This window comes from Palaemon carinicauda, chromosome 4 (assembly GCF_036898095.1).
Source record: "Palaemon carinicauda isolate YSFRI2023 chromosome 4, ASM3689809v2, whole genome shotgun sequence".
NCBI classification, from domain to species: Eukaryota; Metazoa; Arthropoda; class Malacostraca; order Decapoda; family Palaemonidae; genus Palaemon; species Palaemon carinicauda.
The window spans coordinates 177,025,369-177,045,567 of record NC_090728.1 but is presented as its reverse complement, the minus strand read 5'-3'; the positions used below and the strand labels follow the sequence as shown (position 1 = coordinate 177,045,567).

Sequence of the window (20,199 nt, the reverse complement as noted above, 5' to 3'; positions counted from 1 at the left end):
AGCAATCCATTATATGTTTGGGTAAAAGAAAAGGGCCATATCTAGAGAGTGGCTCCCAGCACCACAAGTGTCTATTAAGTCCTGAAAGTGATCCATTCTTTTGTGGTGATTTCTACTGTATACAGGTGGTTGATCACTTGACAAACATATTAACTTCAGTTAGTTAGGTAGTAGACAAATAATAAAATCCCAAATCATGCACAATTTTTCAAGTGGATGAATAGGGAAAACTAAACTTCCTTAACATGGATAAATAGGTCCCCATCAAGTGTTAATAACCAAGATGAAGAAAATTTATGGCCCCTAAAAATACTTTTGATTTTAAAAGCATCTGTGTAATATTTCCAATACCAGCAGGAAATACTGTACAGTCATCTCTTATCATTCGATTGCTTAACATTGCACATTTGATTACTCTTAGGGGGGCAAGCAAGCTGAAAAAATGCTGGTTTTAACCATTTTTTTTTGCAGCTTTTGCAATAAGTATAATAAAAGTCATGTGACAATATAATAGGCTAAATTTGACTTTTTAAAGCTTTTGTGATTATCATACCATTGAGTTTGTAAAACACAACATATGTTAGAGAATAAATTTGTCTAAATTTGCACATATCTTGGGTACCTAATACTCAAGAGTCTGAAGGGCTGGCTGTAACACAAATTCTCCCTCTTGATATAATGAAATGTGTTACTACAGTTTCAGAAATAAAACTATAATAATCCATAATGAGTAAAAAACAAAACCCAGATAAATAGATTGTGTCTTGGAGTATGCAGTAATTTGCAAAAGAACTTCAGTAACGTCTACAGGAAGCTGTAAAAGGTAATCTATAGGTAATAACCTTCAACAGGAAAACTCAAGTCACTTCTTCAACGCCTTCCACTAAACTCAAAGGTAACAGTAAAGTAGTTTTTTTAGTGGAAGCCTAATTAAACATATTAACAAAGCTCTGAATTAAACAATTAATAATAGCCTTTTACAATGAATCATGTAATGGGTTTGGCTCTAAATCCTAATCAAAATAACTTTCATGTTTTCATATATAAGAACCACATTACTTGCCTTCATTGCCAATTTCTGATACTATTCATATTTTGTGATCACTAATGTTTTCAGTTTGATGTACTTTACCTAATAAGCCTATTAAACATAACACAAATCCAACACAGTACTTCACCATTATCACGTAACTTGACTAGATCATTGCATAATAATTGTACCTGAATTAATTACTATTAACTTTATTACTGAATAACTTTATAATCATCACCAGGCCCTTATAAAATGGTTCTGCCAGACACATTTTTCATTGAAGACTAAAGGGGAGCAATAAAACTATAAAAATAGTTGGACTTAGGAGCACAAAAGATAATGATAATAATAATAATAATAATAATAACAATAATAATAATAATAAAAAAGTTGGGTACCAAAAAGATAATTTTAGGAACTCCCACACCAGGTTTTCTTGACTAGAATATATTGTAACTTGTACTGTTGTTAACGGTTACACGCAGGGTAATGCTCAACCCCCAGTTGCCTTTCTATCCGTCTTTTACTTATCACCAATTCCCATAATCTGTTCCCATCATTATGACAATCTATTAACAAAATAAAATAACCTCTGGGTGAGCCCAAAGATTCTACAAATACAACTTAAGATCTTGCAAAAGTACCTTCTAATTATAAAATCAATAGCAGATCTAATAGAGCTTAGAATCTTAATTTAGTGACCTAGTTAAAACACTCAATAATAATAAATGCTCTAGTTATTAATTTGTAACAGGCTTTGTTAACGAAGGCTGGAAACTACTTCTTACCTAAATTTTATCTGAGCCACAGTTTCAACCGCAGAGCATCCACTCCATTCAAGTAATATCTGTGGATATAAAAAAAAAATTATGTTGACTGTGGCATATAACTAACAAACAATACTGAATGTCCCATTTCTCAGTTTGCTTAATTCTTTAAACCCAAGATGAGCTGTAGGATTGCAGAAAGACTTATTGCTGCTACCCATTTTTCCAAAATTTTTATTGTTTATAAAGCACATCTTTAGTACAACATTTTTTTTTTTACTCAATTCATTGAAATAACATAATTTTTAGCATATCCATGACATTGAATCTCCCACAGATCTTTCCATGGACAGTAACTCTTTAACTACAGTAAAGTACAAGCTGGGATGAAAATATACTTTGAGAAACACGAGACTAAATCTTTAATTGTGAGAAAAATCACTAGAGTACACAGAAAACACTTTCAAGATTTGAGGAAACCTAGCTAACCTGAGAAAAAGGGGTTTTCCTTTTTAATTTGCCATGTTTAGAATACGGCTTTTCTGTTTGGTCTCAGCAATCAACTTTCATCTAGAATTGTTGTATAAAAAAGTGGGGTCAATTAAATTGGGTGACCCATATCTTGGTTACTTACATCATACAATTTGCTTCTGGTAAATGTTGTATTAATCTTTAATAAATCTAATCATCTTTTGTATAGAGATCTTCAAAGACTATACAATTCATCACATAAAATTACAAAGTTCAATGCCTCACATTATTGTAGAAGTTTTGGCCTGGTGGGACCAACGCGTAGAAAGGTCTTTCAACTAATGTAGTTGAAGGTCTTTCAACTAATGTAGTTGAATTACTAGAACTTTAGATGTTCATGCACACTGCAAAAGAATTTTTTGTTGAGTAGGTTGACACGAGTCTCGTTTCATAGATTATTTATCTATTCTACATTTTCTATTCATCTTATCGGTGTTTCTTATCTATTTCATGTTTATTCTATACTTCTTGAATCATTTTCTGTACTAGGATATTTTCCCAATTTGGACCAGAGTCATAGCATTCTGGTTTTGCAACGGGGGTACCAGCTTGACTTACATTAGTAGTAGAGGTGGTAATTTCTACAACAGTTATAAGAATTAATTTAAGTACTGTATTTGGTCTTAGATCAATGATTGTCAAGGTTAAGCTTTGTTTATTCCATGGAATAAATGGTGATAGTATCATTATTCGTCTCAATTTTTAAATCCTTAGAGGATAGATGAATTGACAGAGGCATGGCCCCATTGAAAAAAAAAAAACTTTGCCTCTGTTTCAAGTGTTAAACTAGGCTCTTGGAACTCCATGTTATAGCTACTGACATGAAAATTTGTCCAAGTGCCCACCTTTTCTATCCTTAAAAGGCTTAGCATTAAATTTTCCAGGATTTCTGACAATTTCACATATACAAATACCTTATTATGCTGTTTCTATCAGCAAAAGCAAAATATGCAAAAAAATGTGAATTAATTACTGCACTGGAACTTGATTTGATCACTAGTATTTCTTTACTATCTCACTGGCAACAGATCCTCCTACTTCCTGGATGATGTATGAAATCTAAATACTGTATTTACAAAAAACCAGGACAGAAATCCAAAGTTTTTATTATTTCTTATGATCTAAATGCTCTAGTATTACTTGCTAAATCTTCCTAAGTTCACTGAAGAGTAACAGTTATAATTAGTTTTACAGCACTTACCAACCAGTGCAACTAAGAGCCAAGAAACATCTTAAGGAGTATAAAGCGCAATAAAAAAAGATGTCTAAACTATGCAATATATACTCATGAAAGAATCAAAACCTCCCATTCAAATTACCCAATGTGGTCAAAGCCATCTTCGTCTCTCCTTCTGCAAGAGGTATGAGTACCGTACTAGAGATGATTTGTTACCATAAATTGTGATTTTACTTTTGAAAATTTATTATTCTTTTATAACTAAAACTACTTAGAATATGATAGAAGCAGATAAGATTTTTTTTATGAAATACAATCATGTTATAGAAAACAGTGTGTACCAGAGCTTATAAAAAAACCTCCTTGTTGTGAATCTCAAAAAATGTGTTGGATGGCAAAGATTACTGTGTGGCTAGCTGGAAAGTGTCATCAGTCTATTGTTTCTTGTGGAAATTTGGTATTTGTATACTGTATACAGTATGTAGGCACATCCATAAAAAACATAACATATCTCAAAAACTGTAACTCCTGAGTTCCAAACCTTAGAAAACCTAACAACTGAATATCAATACACACAAAATAAAAATAGACAAATCACAATGCAAAAACTTACCGAAATAGTCTTTTGTCTCTAACAAATCCTAAGTTTTCGTATAACCGAAGCGCTGGTTTGTTAGTAATTTCTGTTTCAAGGACGACTTCATCGGCATCATCTGAGGCCATTGCTCGAATTGCTCTTTGTACCAAATTTGAACCTGGAAATTAAGCCATGCTAGTGTTATAAATGTATTTTCTTTGGATATAAAGATATGAATGTAATGAGACTCTAAACCAAAATGAAAAGCTTTTTCATATAAACCAATTAACCATGCATTGCCGTATTTCCATTATTGAGGCAATCCCTGTTTTGTAAAATTTAAATGTGAGTGGCCTCTAGTGAATATACTTAGGACTGTGTATGTTGCCTGCTTCATTATGGCTATTTATATACCATATATCCAAAGATGAATGCAATGATGGGAGGAGAGCACTTATTCTAAGATGATTATTTCATTACAACCTTTAACTCCTAAATTACATAAATAGATATTTAGGATGGAGGGTTAGGAAGCTATAACCTCCATGGGGGTACCACTGGTCTGTAATTGCTTATTTAGTAAAAGATTGAAAATTCAAGCTGTGAAATCTAGACATACAAAACATTATTGTTATGCATCTGGTAAGTATTGTGCAAGAGTAAAACACTGAACATTCACCCATAATATTGTAAGTCATAAAGATAGTAATCCTACTATAGCCATGCCTCATCAAAGTGCCAGAAATGAGAATCCATGAAAATTACATATCACTATAAAGTTAAGTCATAACCAACATCTCATTAGGCTATAGTTTTAGTCAAGTTACAAATCGACCTTTGCCTGATTAGTGAGTGTTGGATATGAATAAACCTCCTAATATGACAAATTCGAAGATAATTTGTATTTTTCCTAACCATACAAACCTTAGCTATTTACAAAGGGTTATTACTTTTAGCGTAGCTGAAATGGCGAGCCATTAGAATTTAACGAGGGTGTATTACCCCGCGCTAGTTAGCGGGGGGGGGTTAGGGGAGTGGTAGCTAGCTACCCCTCCTCCCCCTCACACACAGGTGAATACTCACTTTCACTTAGAGGTAGGACTTGTCTTGGGGGACAGGGCTGGCGGGCAAATATGTGTAAATAGCTAAGGTTTGTATGGTTAGGAAAAATACAAATTATCTTCGAATTTGTCATTTGTTCCGTAACCGAAATACAAACCACGCTCTTTACAAAGGGTGACTTATCCCTTAGGAAGGGTGGAAAGTCCCCAGCCATACTGGCTTTGGCTTTACCCGGGGACTCAGAATCCGAGTGAGTCGCACTCGAGAAAAGGAGTCCCTGCACCTCACAAGTTCCTTGCTCCGCAAGGAACCATGTGGCCTACGTAAGCTTGTGTGTGAAGGAAGAAGTGTGACTCGTCCTAGGCAGTTGACCTGGAGTTCCAGAAGGAACTCTGGGTTAGGACGTTCCCAATACCACCTCGTCAGGGTATGGGGGATGCGACAGTATTGACTCAATACTCGGAACACAAGGAAGCATGGTTTACCTGCAGAGGTTCGAGGTCAGCAATGCAGAGACCAGGATGCTGCTTCCCCGTAGAGGGGATGATGAAGAAAGAAGTAAGGGCCAGACATACTTCTTTCGTTCATGCAGACTAAAACCTGATAACAATGCCCTCAACCTTCTGCTACCTGTCCAAAAGGGAGCCTGAGGTTAGACCAGCTGTTGTGTAGCCACCACAGAGCGATAGAAAACGTATCGAGACTCCTGTGGGTCACGCCCTGCAGGAAGCGGGCTGCGAAGGTCATCAGACGCTTCCAGACTCCAGCTTGTAGCACCTGCGTCACAGAGTAGTATTACTCGAAGGCGAGGGACGTTGCGATGTATCCAACATCGTGCTGTAGGGCGACGTGACGGGGGAGGGTCTGAAGACAGGACGAGATGAATGTCCTTGAGTCCGGGCTGAAGAGGTATACTGGTGACTCTCCCCCCATGTCCTCCTTGTGTTCCCAAATCGGCTGCAACTGAGGACAAACTGCAGCTGTTCCCAGCGCTAACCTCTCGATTCCTTACTGGCAAGAAAGAGAAGGTCTTGGGACATCAGACACAGAATGGAGACTCGAAATCTTGAATGAATCGGACCGAAGGGCCGGGACCCTCAGATTCTGAGTCTAGCCAACAACTCAGGAGCGAGCCTGAATGTTGCCTTCCCCTCTTCCTTAGAAAGGGGGGAGTAGTAAGAGACCAAGAAGATTGCTTACACACTGGCCGTGGCCAGAGTGAGCAGAAGACCCAAGGCGGAATACAATCCGAGGGCTGTCGTAAAAGGGTCTTGAGAAGATCTCTTAAAGGACTAAAAGTCCGAGCCATGCTCCAAGTTGGAGGTCTTCCTCCGACTAGGGCAGGGACGATCGTAGCTTCGCATGAGCGAGGATAGATCCAGCGGGCAGGAAAAAGTTATTCCTTTAAGCCTGAAGGTCAGGGAAAGGCTGAGCGACAGGCTTCATTGCCGAGAGCGGAAAGGAGTTTCCTCCCGCCGAAAGGCAATAAGACCGTTATGCTGGAGAAGAGGCCTCAAGGGAAGAGGTATTATCTCCCACGGCACCAACCACCTTAGACTCTTCACTTTGCCTGGGAGACCCCTGTGGATGACTATCGCAGATGACGCGACTGTAGCGGGTTGTCTCTTCTAGAGGAGGAAGCGTAGTGTCTCCAGGCATGAAGCCGAAGAGACGCCCCGGTTCGGGAGAGATGTCGCAGTGTGGTTGCTTGAGTAGTCTGCGCCGTGGGAGAAGCTCTCCCGGGAGTTCCGTCAGGGGAAGCAGAGGGTCCAGAAACCGTTCTGCGCGTAGTCCCAGTGGAGCTCTCCCATTGAAAGGTTGACAGACAACCTGGTCTTGTTGAGGCCCATTGTCCGCAGACAAAAAGGAGGGAAGAACGCAGGCGTCGAAGTTGTCCCACCATCACCGGAATGCATCTTGCCAGTGTCTCGGGGTCTGAGACTGGGGGGAAGACTAGCGGAAGCTTGAGGTTCCAAGCTGTCGCGATCAGGTCCCCCAGACCAGCACTTGCTGGTTACCCAAGGTCAAAGACCCCTAGGTACACTCTCTCTATGAGGCTCTGCTCGGATAGTCTGAGAGAAACATTCCCCTGCCTAGAATGAGAGAGCCGATGGTGGTATTGAGAGAATCTCAATCATCCCGGTATCTCTACTGCAAGATGTGGTGTGAAAATGCGTCCCCTGCTGGTTAGAATGAAGTCGACGCGCAACGGGGAGACTCGGCAGGAGCTGTAGGATCTGAAGAGGGGCCAGACTAAGGCCCCTAAGCCTGCCTGAATGATGGAGAGGTATCCTTCAGGTCTTGACCATAGGCCTGGACCGGAACATGCCCCCACCCCCCTTTCCTTTGACGAGTCCGAGAACCGCATCAAGAATGTGGGGAAAGGACGAGAATATCCACTACCATCAAGAGGCTCCATAGGTCAACACCCATTGCAGGTCTAATAGTTCCGCTGGTCCCATAGGGCCAGGGAGTCCGGTTAAACATTGCCTGAAGCCACCGGAACTTGGATCGCCCCACATGGAACTTATCCTGAGGAGACCGTTCGGACTATAGACGGGTCAATGAGGAAAGAAGAACTAGGAAACGTTCCAAGGTAGGGCTGAAAGCTCTGCTTGACTGAGAACAGGTACTGCGACTCTCCTCAGTCTTGCCACAGTCAACCGAAAGGAAGGCTCGGAGGATGTGGTAACAGAATCTGGCGTCCCCAGGTGGTCACCCATCCAAGTACCGACGTTGCTTAACCTCGCTGGATGGACGAGAAGCGGGGTTTCCAATGTGGTAAGGCGGTTGACTCAATATCATGGCCAGATACTCCAGATGTTGAGGCAGAGGAAGAGAAGGCTCCCAGCAAAATACCATGAGCCCACACTCATGGTAAGCATCCGGAAGCTTGTCCCGGCGCTGAAGAGGGTCGAAACCCGAGCCTACCGGAGTTGACCAGCCCTCCAAACAGCAGAGGCGGCGGAAGTCTGCACCTGAGCGGCCAAGAGGAAGGCAGGGAGAGTTCTCTGGGGAAACAAACCTGCTATGCCACGGCGGGATAGCCACACTGCATCATAAGTAGGAATACTTGCAGTCTAGGCTGAATTCGACGAGCACCCTGGAAAATGGATGGAATGGAAACTGAAAGTACCCGTCCTTCCGATCCAGGGTTTAAGGAGTCCTGTCGCCTCGTTACCAGTCTGATCGATTCTGCTGGCCGAAGTTTGTTCGACAAACTTGATCGGGGCTGAGAGGTCGACTATGGACATCCCCTCTCAGATCCTTCCTTACAAGAAAGGATCGACTGAGGGGGCCGGGGGTGAAGCCGTCGATGATCCTAAGGAAGACCTTTGCCTAAGGTATGGATCATTCTGCCCAACTGGGCAACTCTGTTGACGCTATGGCATAGAGGTTCAGAGACACTGAATTCGCTGACAGAGACGGCAGGCGCGATATCCTTGGCTACTCACAGAGAATATGCGGGAATGGGCATCGGGAAGCTGTCATTCGGATGAGTAACCTTAAGCATCCTCCCAGCGAAAAACCTGCAATCCTAGAGTTCGAGAACTCCTTTTAGGACTATGCCCCCCCGGGGGAGTCTCCCGTGCCATCTGTTCCTGACAGGAGAAAACTGCAATTGGACACCTTGTCCCAGTTGTCGTAGCCGATAACTTAGGCCGACGTGGTTGAAAGAAAAGGCGCTGGAGCCCTGCAGAGTCTGGAAGAAAGCGCCTTGGAGGAGTGAAACCGGAAGTCGATTTACTCCGCACAGCAGCTGTCTAAGTCTCTGTCCTTGGGCACAAACAAACTCTTCTCAAGGATGGAAGGGTGTCTGAGGTCGTCGACCTCCACAGAGGAGACACCCGAAGGAAGCCTTCAGTCAGCGCGTCCAGATGGTACAACATCGAGCTTGTCCGCAAGTTAGATACTTAACGACGAAAGGCCAAGGTGCCTGAGCTCGAGAGGAGGAAAGTACCCTTGATCTTCCTGTAGCTTCCTTGAACCAAACCTCGGGCCGTAACCGAGGAGGGAAAGAACCTGGTAAGCTCCCAGAGGAAGAGGTAAGCAGTCACCCCTTGTCCGATGGAGAAATCTCGAACGGAAAGCCCCCCCCCCGCCAAAAGTCCTTCCAGGGAATGACGGGGAAGGGCTAACCCAGGTTCAGGAATAGAGGAGTGTTGCTCAGATCTCCCTTAAGTTTCTCCTATTCTTGCAAGTGCCATGTTCTGTGTTTACGGGGTGAGACAGTGTTCTGGAAATACGCTCCAGAAGAACTCGCCAGGCTGGTCATGCTGCGAAAACCCCATTGGGAATCGTGGTCGCAATTGCCCTGGAGCTCGCGCGACGGGAATTCCTGGTGGTCGGCGGGCGATAACCCATAGACGAGCAATGGATACTGCAAGAAATAAGCCGACATTTGTGCGAAGAAACACTGTAGGTTCGCGCGACGGGACACCATCCGTCTGTGCGATGGAAAAAAACCGTTGGTTCGCGCGTGGGCGAACATTGGAGAGCATGAGCGTAGACGTGCAGGCACGTGGGTGTGTGGGCGCGCAGGCGAGCGGTCGCGCAGTTGCACGGGCGAGCGGTCGCGCGGTTGCACGGGTGAGCGGTCGCGCGGTTGCACGGGCGAGCGGTTGTGCGGTCGCGCGGTTGCATGGGCGAGCGGTCGCGCGGTTGCACGGGCGAGCGGTCGCGCGGGCGCGCAGGCGAGCGGTCGTGAGGGTGGGCAGGTGGATGAGAGCGAGTCCGAGGCGGCGAACGCAAGCGTTAGCGCGATGGCGAGGAAACGCGCTGCCGCGTGGGCGAGGAGGACTGCTGGTGATATGGATCAACAAGCGATCGGTGGTGAGCTGGTGAGCGCTAACGCGCAGGTTGGCGATGGCGCGTTGTGATATGCCGACGCGATGGTCGAGCAGTATGCGCAGGTGAGCGATCGTGCGATGGCGAGCAGTATGCGAAGGTGAGCGATCGCGAGCAGTGATCAGCATGCGCAGGGTCGCGCGATGGTGATCAGTATGCGCAGGGTCGCGTGATGGTGATCAGCATGCCAGGGTCGCGCGATGGCGATCAGCATGCGCAGGTTGGCGGTCGCGCGATGGCGAACAGCATCTGAAGGTGGGCGATCGCGTGATGGCAAACAGCATACGCAGTTGAGGGTCGCGCGATGGTGATCAGCATGCGCAGGGTTGAGCGATGGTGATCAGCATCCGCAGGTGTGCGGTCGCGCGATGGCGATCAGCATCCGCCGTTGAGGGTCGTACGATGGCGATCAGCATCCGCAGTTGAGGGTCGCGCGATGGCGATCAGCATCCGCAGTTGAGGGTCGCGCGATGGCGATCAGCATCCGCCGTTGAGGGTCGCGCGATGGCGATCAGCATCCGCAGTTGAGGGTCGCGCGATGGTGATCAGCATCCGCAGTTGAGGGTCGCGCGATGGCGATCAGCATCCGCAGTTGAGGGTCGCGCGATGGCGATCAGCATCCGCAGTTGAGGGTCGCGCGATGGCGATCAGCATCCGCAGTTGAGGGTTGCGCGATGGCGATCAGCATCCGCAGTTGAGGGTTGCGCGATGGCGATCAGCATCCGCAGTTGAGGGTCGCGCGATGGCGATGAGCATGCGCAGGTGAGATAGTAGCTGGCAAACCATGTTCCTTCAGAAGTGTTGGAGAACGTTGGCGTGCCGGCTGTAACACACGTGTGCGATCCGGAGATCGCTGGCGAGCTGATGATCGCTGGCGGGCTGATGATCGCTGACGAGCTGATGATCGCTGGCGAGCTGATGATCGCTGGCGAGCTGATGATCGCTGACGAGCTGATGATCGCTGACGAGCAGAAGGCTACGCGTGGAAGCCTGCGCAAAGAAGAAGAGTCCTTGACCCCGACCTGAACCGAAGTTCTAGATCGCGAGGGCAAACGTGGGCGCACAGGGCGCGTAACAGGAACCGCAGGGAAGATCATCTTGAAAGCGCTGACGAACAGGAGAGCGCTGATGAGCAGAAGGGCGCGCAGGGAAACCCTGACACGCAAGGGAAGAACCCCCGTGGGGGCAACCCTTTGCCCCGAAGGGATCGTTGTCCGCCGGGAGACTGATGTCCGTCGGAAGACCGCTGTCCGTCGGGCAGACCGTTGTCCGTCGGGAAGACCGTTGCCCGTCGGAAGACGAGATCAGACTGCTGTCCATCTGCACCAAGGCGGAAGATCGAGAAAAAGGAGTTGTAGGCTGCAAACGGAGATCCAAAAAGGCGCCTCAAGCACCCTTATAGGGAGATGAGAGGCCCTTACGATGAGGCGGACGGTGGGCCTTACAGCGAGGGAGGCCAACAGCAACAGCAACAGAAGAAACCTCCGAAGAGGAGTCTCTATGAGTGTACTCTCTCGCGAATGAAAGAGAAACACTTCGTGGAAGAGACTGGTCAGCCAGTGACCTAAAAGGAGCAATCCTCCGAAGAGGAGCTCCTGCAGTTGCCCAGCCCCTTGAGCGAAACTGCAGGTGCGACCGCTCAGCACCAAGAGCATAGTCGCACGAGAAAAAGGCAAGAGAAGAACCCCCCAAAAGGGGAAAAACTCAAGCCTGGACAGGAAAAACTTCCCTCGGAAGGAAAGTTACCCGCCCAAGGAGGCAAGCCTCCTGAGAGTTACAGCTCACACAGAAACGAACTAGATCGGTAACTGTAAAAAAATAAAAACAAATATTAGTACACATTCATTCCCCTGGGAAGGCTCCGAAGAGGAATCCCGAGGGAAAGGAACAAGAATTACACAACAGGCACGTGCCCTCACAACCACTTACACTCGCGGAAGGAGAGCTGTAACCAAAACAGAATTATAACAATTATAATTATGTAACTATGTAATTATGTAATTTAAAAATGAATGAACACTAAAGAAAGAACGAAAACCCCGAAAGGAATCGTTCTACAAGCCGAAAAACAAAAAACAACTACAATTAGATTCATAACTAATTGATACAAACGTTCGGCGTAGCAACCCCCCACACGGAAAGGAAGCTAGGCTACAAGGGCGTAGTAACACGTAGTAAAAGGGTGAACGACCTCAAGAGAGAGAGAGAGAGAAAGACATAAGTCAAACTCGATCGCCACCCATAAAATACGCCGTGGTGGCCTAACTGCCGAGGCCTCCACGTAGATATCGTACACTACACACACACATCTGAAAAGGAAACTTACTTATTTCTATACTCAAATATATATACAAACATGAAAACATGTTTGCATATATATTGAGTAAATGAAAAGTAAGCGATTAAGTAAAGACAAAACAGACAATGGCTGCCAAGCGAGGACAAAGACAGAGACGTCTGTCACAGTCCGAGCCAAAAGTTAAAGTGAGTATTCACCTGTGTGAGAGGGGGAGGAGGGGTAGCTAGCTACCACTCCCCTACCCCCCCCCCCGCTAACTAGCGCGGGGGTAATACACCCTCGTTAAATTCTAATGGCTCGCCATTTCAGCTACGCTAAAAGTAATAACCCTTTGTAAATAGCGTGGTTTGTATTTCGGTTACGGAACAAATGACAAATTCATAGATAATTTGTATTTTTCCCAACGATATCCTAGCTATTTATTAGGAGTATTACTTTCGGCGGAGCTGAAATGATAAGCCATTAAAATTTAGCGAGGGTTAACTACCCACACCGCTAGTTAGCAGGGGGTAGGGGGTAGCTTGCTACCTCTCCCACTCACACACCAGTGATTTACTTCACTTTGTTTGGAGGTAGGACTTCAAAGGGGATAGGGCTGGCAGGCCAGTTTGTATAAATAGCTAAGGTTTGTATCGTTAGGAAAAATATCTACGAATTTGTCATTTGTTCCGTAACTGGAATACAAACCTTGCTATTTATTAGGGGTGACTCACCCATTAGGAAGGGTGGATGTCCCTGTCAATCTGGCTTTTGACTTTAACCAGGGGCTCCTTATCTGAGTATGTCAGTACTCAACAATAAGGAGTCCCTGCACCTCCATGAAACCTTGCTAAGCAAGGTTCGCGGCCTATGCAAGCTGTTTGTTGAGATAAATTATATAGAAGTGTGACTGTCCAGGTAAGGTTATTCTTTAGTCTTTGAAAGGAAAAACTGTTGTAACCACGACTTTCCCAATACCACCTTGCTAAGGTATGGGGATGCAACAGTATTAGTTTTAATACTAGGTACACAAGGGAGCATGGTTTACCTGCAGTGGTTTGAGGTCAGCTTGTGCAGAGAACCCAGGATGCTGCTTTCCCCAAGAGAGGGGAGGATGAAGAAAACCTTTTCATTCACGCACACTAAAACCAGGTAACAATGCCCTCAACCTTCTGCTACTTGTCCAATAAGGAGCTTGAGGTTTTAAACCAGCTGTTGTGCAGCCACCACAGGACCGATAGAAAACGTATCGAGTCTCCTGTGGGTCACGTCTTGCAGGTAGTGGGATGTGAACGTAGTCTGACGTAACCACACCCCAGCTTGAAGAACCTGCGTCACTGAGAAGTTTCTCTTGAATGCCAGGGACGTAGCTATGCCCTTGACATCATGAACTCTGGGGCGACGTGAAGGAGGAGGGTCTGGATTTAGTGCATGGTCTATGACCTTGCAAATCCATGTTGATATGGTGTTCTTGGTGACCCTCCTCTTGGTCCTTCCTGTGCTGACGAAGATTGCAGGCAAACGAGGACCGATAGAGATCATATCGAGCTCCTGTGGGTCACGTCTTGCAAGAGAAAGGTTGTAAAAGTCACCTGGTGCATTCACACCCTTTCTTGTAAAACCTGCATCTCAAGAGTAATCTGTTTAGAAGGACCAGGGGCATAGCTATGCCCCTGACATCGTGAGTCGTCATGTCATTCTGGATTCAGGGCATAATTGGTGACTGTGAATCCAGCAGGAGTGATGTTTTGGTGATTCTCCTTAAGTCTCTCCCAGGGCTGATGACAAGAGAAGGGACCCGGGTGGGCTGTTGCTGTTCTCTTAAGGTAGAATCTCATACCTTACCCTGGGTATAGTAACGGATGATCTGGATCGTCCGTTACCGAGTGGAGACGTGTAGGATCCGTCACCTCTGGAGACAGTCTGGCAACATACTCTGGGACGAAACTGAACGTTGCCTTTTGCCCTTCTCATTAATGGGCGATGTCGAAAGAGAGATCATGAAGTTCCTTGACTCTTATGGCTGCTGGCAGTGTGTAGGAACATTGTCTTCTTAAACAAGGTGAAAATTTGTTGCCTGGTGAAGAGGAACATAAGGTCTCTTTAGAGACCGGAGAATATGAACCATGTTCCGAGAGGAAGGTCTCAATTCCGACAGGGGAAAGACAAGTTGTAAGTCCGTATGAGTTAGGAAAGGTCTAGCGATGAGAGGATGTCCCTTCCTTTCAGTTTGAAGGTGAAAGCTCAAGGTTGAGTGATCGTCTTTACCTGTTAAAACTGAAAAGGGGGGTCTTTTCCTCTTGCATATACTCGAGGATTAGGCTATTGCTGGAATAGAGGTATCGAGTGGAAAGAGACACTTTCCCACGACACCAACCACAGAAGACGTTATACTGCCTGGTAGAGTGATGCTGAGGAATTCCTCAGATATCTAGACAACCTTTTCGCAACTTATTGTGAAAAGCCTCTGTGAGAGAGGAGGTACTAGGTAGTCTCCAGGCGTACAATTATAGCAAAGCTATAGCTTGTGGTAGGTGTCGAAGTGTGATTGTCTGTGAAGTGTAGAGGGTTCTCTTGGAGACACTATCAGGAGCTGCAGAAGGTTTGGAAACCGTTCTGCGTAATGCCATAGCGGAGCTATGAAAGTCCTTAAGAGGCTGACTGATGTTCTAGCCTTCCTGAGTGCCCTTCTCCAGACAAAACACGGCCGAGACGTAAGCGTCATTGTTGTATCCACCGTTGTTGGCCTGTTTCTTGCCAGAGAGCCTTGGGGTCTAGGGCTGGGGAACAACGGCAGCCTGAGGTTCAGGGGTGTTGCGAACAGATCCCTAGTGGGAGGACCCCGTAAAGTCAGGACTTTGTCAGCTACAAGGTGATCCACAGACCATTCGGTAAACCTTATCTGAGATGCTGTGCACAGACTGTCGGCGAGCACATTCCTCTAGTCTGGAATGAAGCGGGCTCATAGAGGCACCGAAAGGGCTTTGGCCCATCTTAGTGTTTATACTGTTAGATGGGAAGAGGTTGCGAGCAAGTTCCTTCTTGCTTGTCGCTATGAGCCTCTATGTGGTGTGTGCTGTTGTCGCCCATCACATCACTGAGTGGTCCGTTAGGAACCGATGAGGCTGCTGAAGGAACAGAAAGTTGGCCATCATCTCTTAAAGAGATTTAAGTGAAGGTACTTTCCGACTCTGTTCAGAGGGCTGAAGTCATGTGGTGCAGCACTATGGTCCCTCCTCTCTTATTTTGATGTGTTCTAAGCACAGCATCAAGTCCAAGGGGTGGGGAAGAATGAGAAGGTAATACCATTCCGTAGATTCGCGATTGACACCCATCCCTTGAGGTTCGTCCAAACTTCTGGTCCCATGGGGGTCAGAATGTCTGGGGGATTGAGGGCCTGATTCCAATCGGACTCAAGTCACTCTGGGCTGGGAGTTCTTCTCGTTTTGAGAAAATTTTGTGGAGATTGGTGCCTAGAATCATTCCCAGATACACCAGTCTTCTGAGAGGGAAGTAGAGAAGACTTCCACAAGTTTACCTTGATCACTGGATCTTGATAAAAAAGACTTCGGAAGTTCCTGTGCTAATGCAAGATTGCCACCGAGTCTGCTGAGGTCAGTCAGTCGTCCAGAAACGGAGGAGGCAGAAGGCGATCCTGTGAGACCAGGATGGGTGTAGTGGAAAGATCGAAGCACAGTGCCCTGAACTGGTGTTTCTTGTTTGTCTAGACTGAATCTTCAATCCCTCCTAGATGGATGGTTTGGGCCTGGACCGAATTCCAACATGGTGTAGACCTCGACCCAAAGGGACAGCTCCTTGCGGATCCTTTCGCATGGGAGATTGTTGACGCTGGAGTCTTGACTCGTGGCGTAAAGGATGGGATGCGATACCCTGTGTAAGGATTCTTACCTGAGAGAGAATTCCTTTAGAGTATCTTCTCCAGACTCCTGATGCATCTTTCAGCTGTGCTCTTACCACTAGGTCTGTTACTGCTGCAAACTGGAGAGAGCCCAGTACTCTTTCCTGTTGGCATCTTGAGATCCTGTCGGATTTCAGTAGTCTCTTGACAGACCTCGCAATCTCTCTCCTCTTCCCTGGGGGAATGGAGAGGCCGGGTAGATCGTAGCACCGGCCGGGCTCCTACATAGGCAGTTTAATAGCCACTCTGTCTTTCCCCTATGGACGTAGGCTCCGGGAAAGGTTGTGCCGGCTATGACGGCTGCCGGTGAGAGACCCCTCTGCCGTTGAGTGTTCTTCAGTCCTCCCTTGGACTGCCATCCTCATCCCTGAACTGGCAGCGACCGGCAATGGATCTTGTGGCTGGATGGAAGCTTGAATGATGCATTCTCCCCTTCCATTTGAACCCTCATTCTGGAGGAAGGCAGTAAGGTTATATACCTACACCCTTATTTATTGTAAACATACATTTTAATAAGGCAGCCCTTCACTCCATGCTTTCTCTCTCTCTGTCGGCTAGTACTACCTGTGCCGCCAGGTGCTAGCGTAGCCGGCAACATGCCGGCTAAACTACAGCATATGATTATACAGTAGCCAGTATATTTGCAGAATAGTATATACTGCAGACAGAAAACTATAGTATATATTATACAGTAGTTATTTTCCAACATACCTTGTGTATCCTTGCACAGTCTATTGTTGAGACCAATTCTATATTGAAAGAAAGAATCCTTTCAATACACTGATAAGTAATCAGTTGATAACTTACCCCACAATATTAAATAATTTAAGAAGGGTCAGTGTTAGTATACACTTGTTATATCCCTAGGGGTTAGAACCCTTCTCTTTTGAGTTTGCCTTGATAAGGAAACTCTAAAAACTTTAATATTGGGGGGAGGTCACAGCAATTGGCTGAACAGGAGGCACAAGTATGTGTCTCTCCTATTTCCTTTCTAGCTTACAATCCTAAGCTATAAAGGTTAAAATATTAATATTTTGCATAATCTGTTTATCATGTGTGATAAACAACCTCATACTCATTTAATTTTCCTTTCTTTACAGGAGGAACCCCAAATGAAGTGCGAGGTGATCTGTAACCACAGGAGTAGGGACTTCTGTGGTCACAAGGCGTGCAGGTCTCATGCCGCCTGCACCATTACTACCGAAACCCTACAGTACTGGGACCCCCAAGACTGCAACATCTGCCTGGCCTTGGTGGCTGAAGGTTTCGACGACCCCAAGTCAACGGAGTCGAGGGATGCAGCACGAGAAAAGCTGCGCAAATGGGTACGAAGGTTCCAGAAGAACTCTCCGGGACCGTACCTACCTAACGACAGGATGCATATCTTGCTGTTCCTGAAGGCGGGTAGTGAAGCTGTCGTGCCCCAAACACGACCAGGACCTCCTTTCTGGAACCTTTCCCCCTACCCGCAAGCGCGCAGTTCTGTACTTGCGGGGGGGAATGCGGTGATGGTGTCCTTACCACGCGTTGTCCTGCAGCTTCGCACGTGGGAGGGTATTGGCAATTGTGCTGGGGAGCGCGCTGGCGCTCAAACGATGGGGAATGCCCGGGCTCGCGTGTGGGAGACTGCTGGAGTACTCGCGCGCACGGGCGAGACTTCGTAGAGTGCACAGGAATCAGATTGACGTGCAGGATCAGAATGAAGAGCCCGTGCGGGCCAGAATGTTGGCGCGCGCGCGTACGAGTTTGTTGGCGCGCGTAAGATCGTCGGCGCTTGCGCGAGTAAGAAGATCGTCGGCGCTTGCACGCGCAAGAAGATTGTCGGCGCTTGCGCGCGTAAGAAGATCGGCGAGCGCGCGCGGGAAACCATTGGTACCCGCGCGCGGATGATCGTCGGCGCTTGCGCGCGTAAGAAAATCGTCGGCGCTTGCGCGCGTAAGAAGATCGTCGGCGCTTGCGCGCGTAAGAAGATTGTCGGCGCTTGCACGCGTAAGAAGATCGTCGACGCTTGCGCGAGTAAGACGATCGTCGGTGCTTGCGCGTAAGAAGATCGTCGGTGCTTGCGCGTAAGAAGATCGTCGGCGCTTGCGCGCGTAAGAAGATCGGCGAGCGTGCCACGCGCTAGTAGGTTGAAGGGTCAGCTGGCAGGACGATCAGGAACTGGGATGTGCCCTTAGGAAGGGCCAGTACCCACCGATGGGACCGTAAAGGTCTGCTTTAGAGTCCAGGACCGAAGTCCTTCGTTGCAGCGCAAGGTTGCGCTGGTAGATCGATAGGTCAGCTGGCAGGACGATCAGGAACCGCGATGTGCCCTTTGGAAGGGCCAGTATCCACCGATGGGACTGTAAAGGTCCGTGCTAGAGCCCAGGACCGAAGTCCAGAGGACCACGTTGCAGCACAAGGTAGAGGTCACTGGAAGTTCTGCTTGATCCTCCGAGGCGGAGTCTCTATGAGAGACCTCTCCCGCGAACGAGAGAGGTGCCCTTCGTAGAAGAGACTTGAAGACACTCGTGGTGAAGCCCCTTGGGGCCATTAGATCAGCAAGCTGACCTTATCAGGAACGATCCTCCGAAGAGTCTATATGAGTGGCCTCTCTCGCGAACGAGAGAGGTGACACTTCGTAGAAGAGACCTGAAGACACTCGTGGTCACGCCCCATAGGGCCGTTGGATCAGCAAGCTGACCTTATCAGGAACAATCCTTCGAAGAGGAGTCTCTATGAGTGACCTCTCTCGCGAACGAGAGAGGTGAACACTTCGTAGAAGAGACTTGCCAAGACTGTGCTCCACCCCTGAAGGAAGAGAAACTCAGCAAGGCGATGAATTTATTAAGGTATGAGAAGTTCTCCCTCTGAAGGGAGAAAACCTCACACCTGGGGAGGAAACCTCCCTCGGAAGGGAAGTTGTCCAACCCCTGGAGGCGAACCTCCTTTAGTGTTCTAAGATGATCTGAAGTGCTGGCACGTTGTCACGGGAGTACTTCTAAGAGAAGGGATAACGCCCATGACGACGTCCTCTGAGGGACGGCAGCGATAGTAGATTCCCCCGTCATGAACAGGACAGCTCGGCAGCGACAGCAGATTCCCCAGTCATGAACAGAACAGCTCTGCTTCGTTGGTACTCTCTAGTCGAACGAAGAACTGCATAGTTAACTGGGAAAATAAAAATAATTATTTAACAGAAATTCCCAGGGAGGAACTCCGAAGAGGAACCCCGAGGGAATAACATAAAATAAGAATTAAGTATGCGCCCTCCTCCCCCAGATGACATCCACGGGAGAAGGGGGGCGGAGAAACTGTAATAAAAACAGAATTATAATTATCTAAATCATCTAAGAATATACACTAAAAGTGAGAACCACGGAGAAAGCTGAAAAGTTAAAATACAATTAGATTTCACTAAAAATAATTGAGACAAACAACGGAATAGCAACTTAACCCGCAACGAGAAAGGAGCAAACGTAATAGTACGTAGTTGTAGTAAGGGTGAACGACCTTGAGTAGAGAGAGACCGTAGTCAATCTAATAAAAAGACACATTCCCTTCGCTGGGAAACCAAGTTTCCAGTAGGAAAAGAGGCAAAGCGAAGATAATAGATGAATGAAGAGAGTCCAGACGATGACGGTTCCCCTGCGGAGGCCGAGTTAACGGATATAAGCTGACGGGAAGACCGAAGGACCAGAGGGAGAGGTCGTTCCCCACGAAGTGGAACTGTGGTGGCCTTGCACTACGCAAGTGTCGTTGTCGTACATCACACACACAGCACAAACACTGAAAGAAAACTTTCTACATTTCTATACACAAATATATACATAAACATTAAGAATATTTATATATATTACAAGTAAAAAAGACAAAAAGCATTAATGGCTGTCAAAGAGGCGAGGGTGAGAGCGGACACGTCCGACTACCACCCGAGCCGAAAGCAAAGTGAGCTCAGCACAGGTATGTGTGTGAGGGGGGGGGGGGGGAGGGTAGCAGGCTACCCTCCCTACCCCCCGCTAACTAGC

The 20,199-nt window shown here is 46.8% G+C and overlaps 1 protein-coding gene across 1 annotated transcript in view; it reads right to left on the bottom strand.

Annotated features, from left to right (window-relative positions):
• LOC137640231 (N-alpha-acetyltransferase 30-like) overlaps nt 1-20,199 on the bottom strand; it is a 95,025-nt gene that overhangs the window by 22,404 nt on the left and 52,422 nt on the right. Inside the window, exons 3-4 of the mRNA XM_068372799.1 lie at nt 4,122-4,263; nt 1,822-1,880 (exon numbers count right to left, since the gene is read on the bottom strand). Coding sequence (XP_068228900.1) covers nt 1,829-1,880; nt 4,122-4,263 — 194 coding nt within the window. The 3' untranslated portion in view covers nt 1,822-1,828. The remainder of the gene's footprint in view (nt 1-1,821; nt 1,881-4,121; nt 4,264-20,199) is intronic.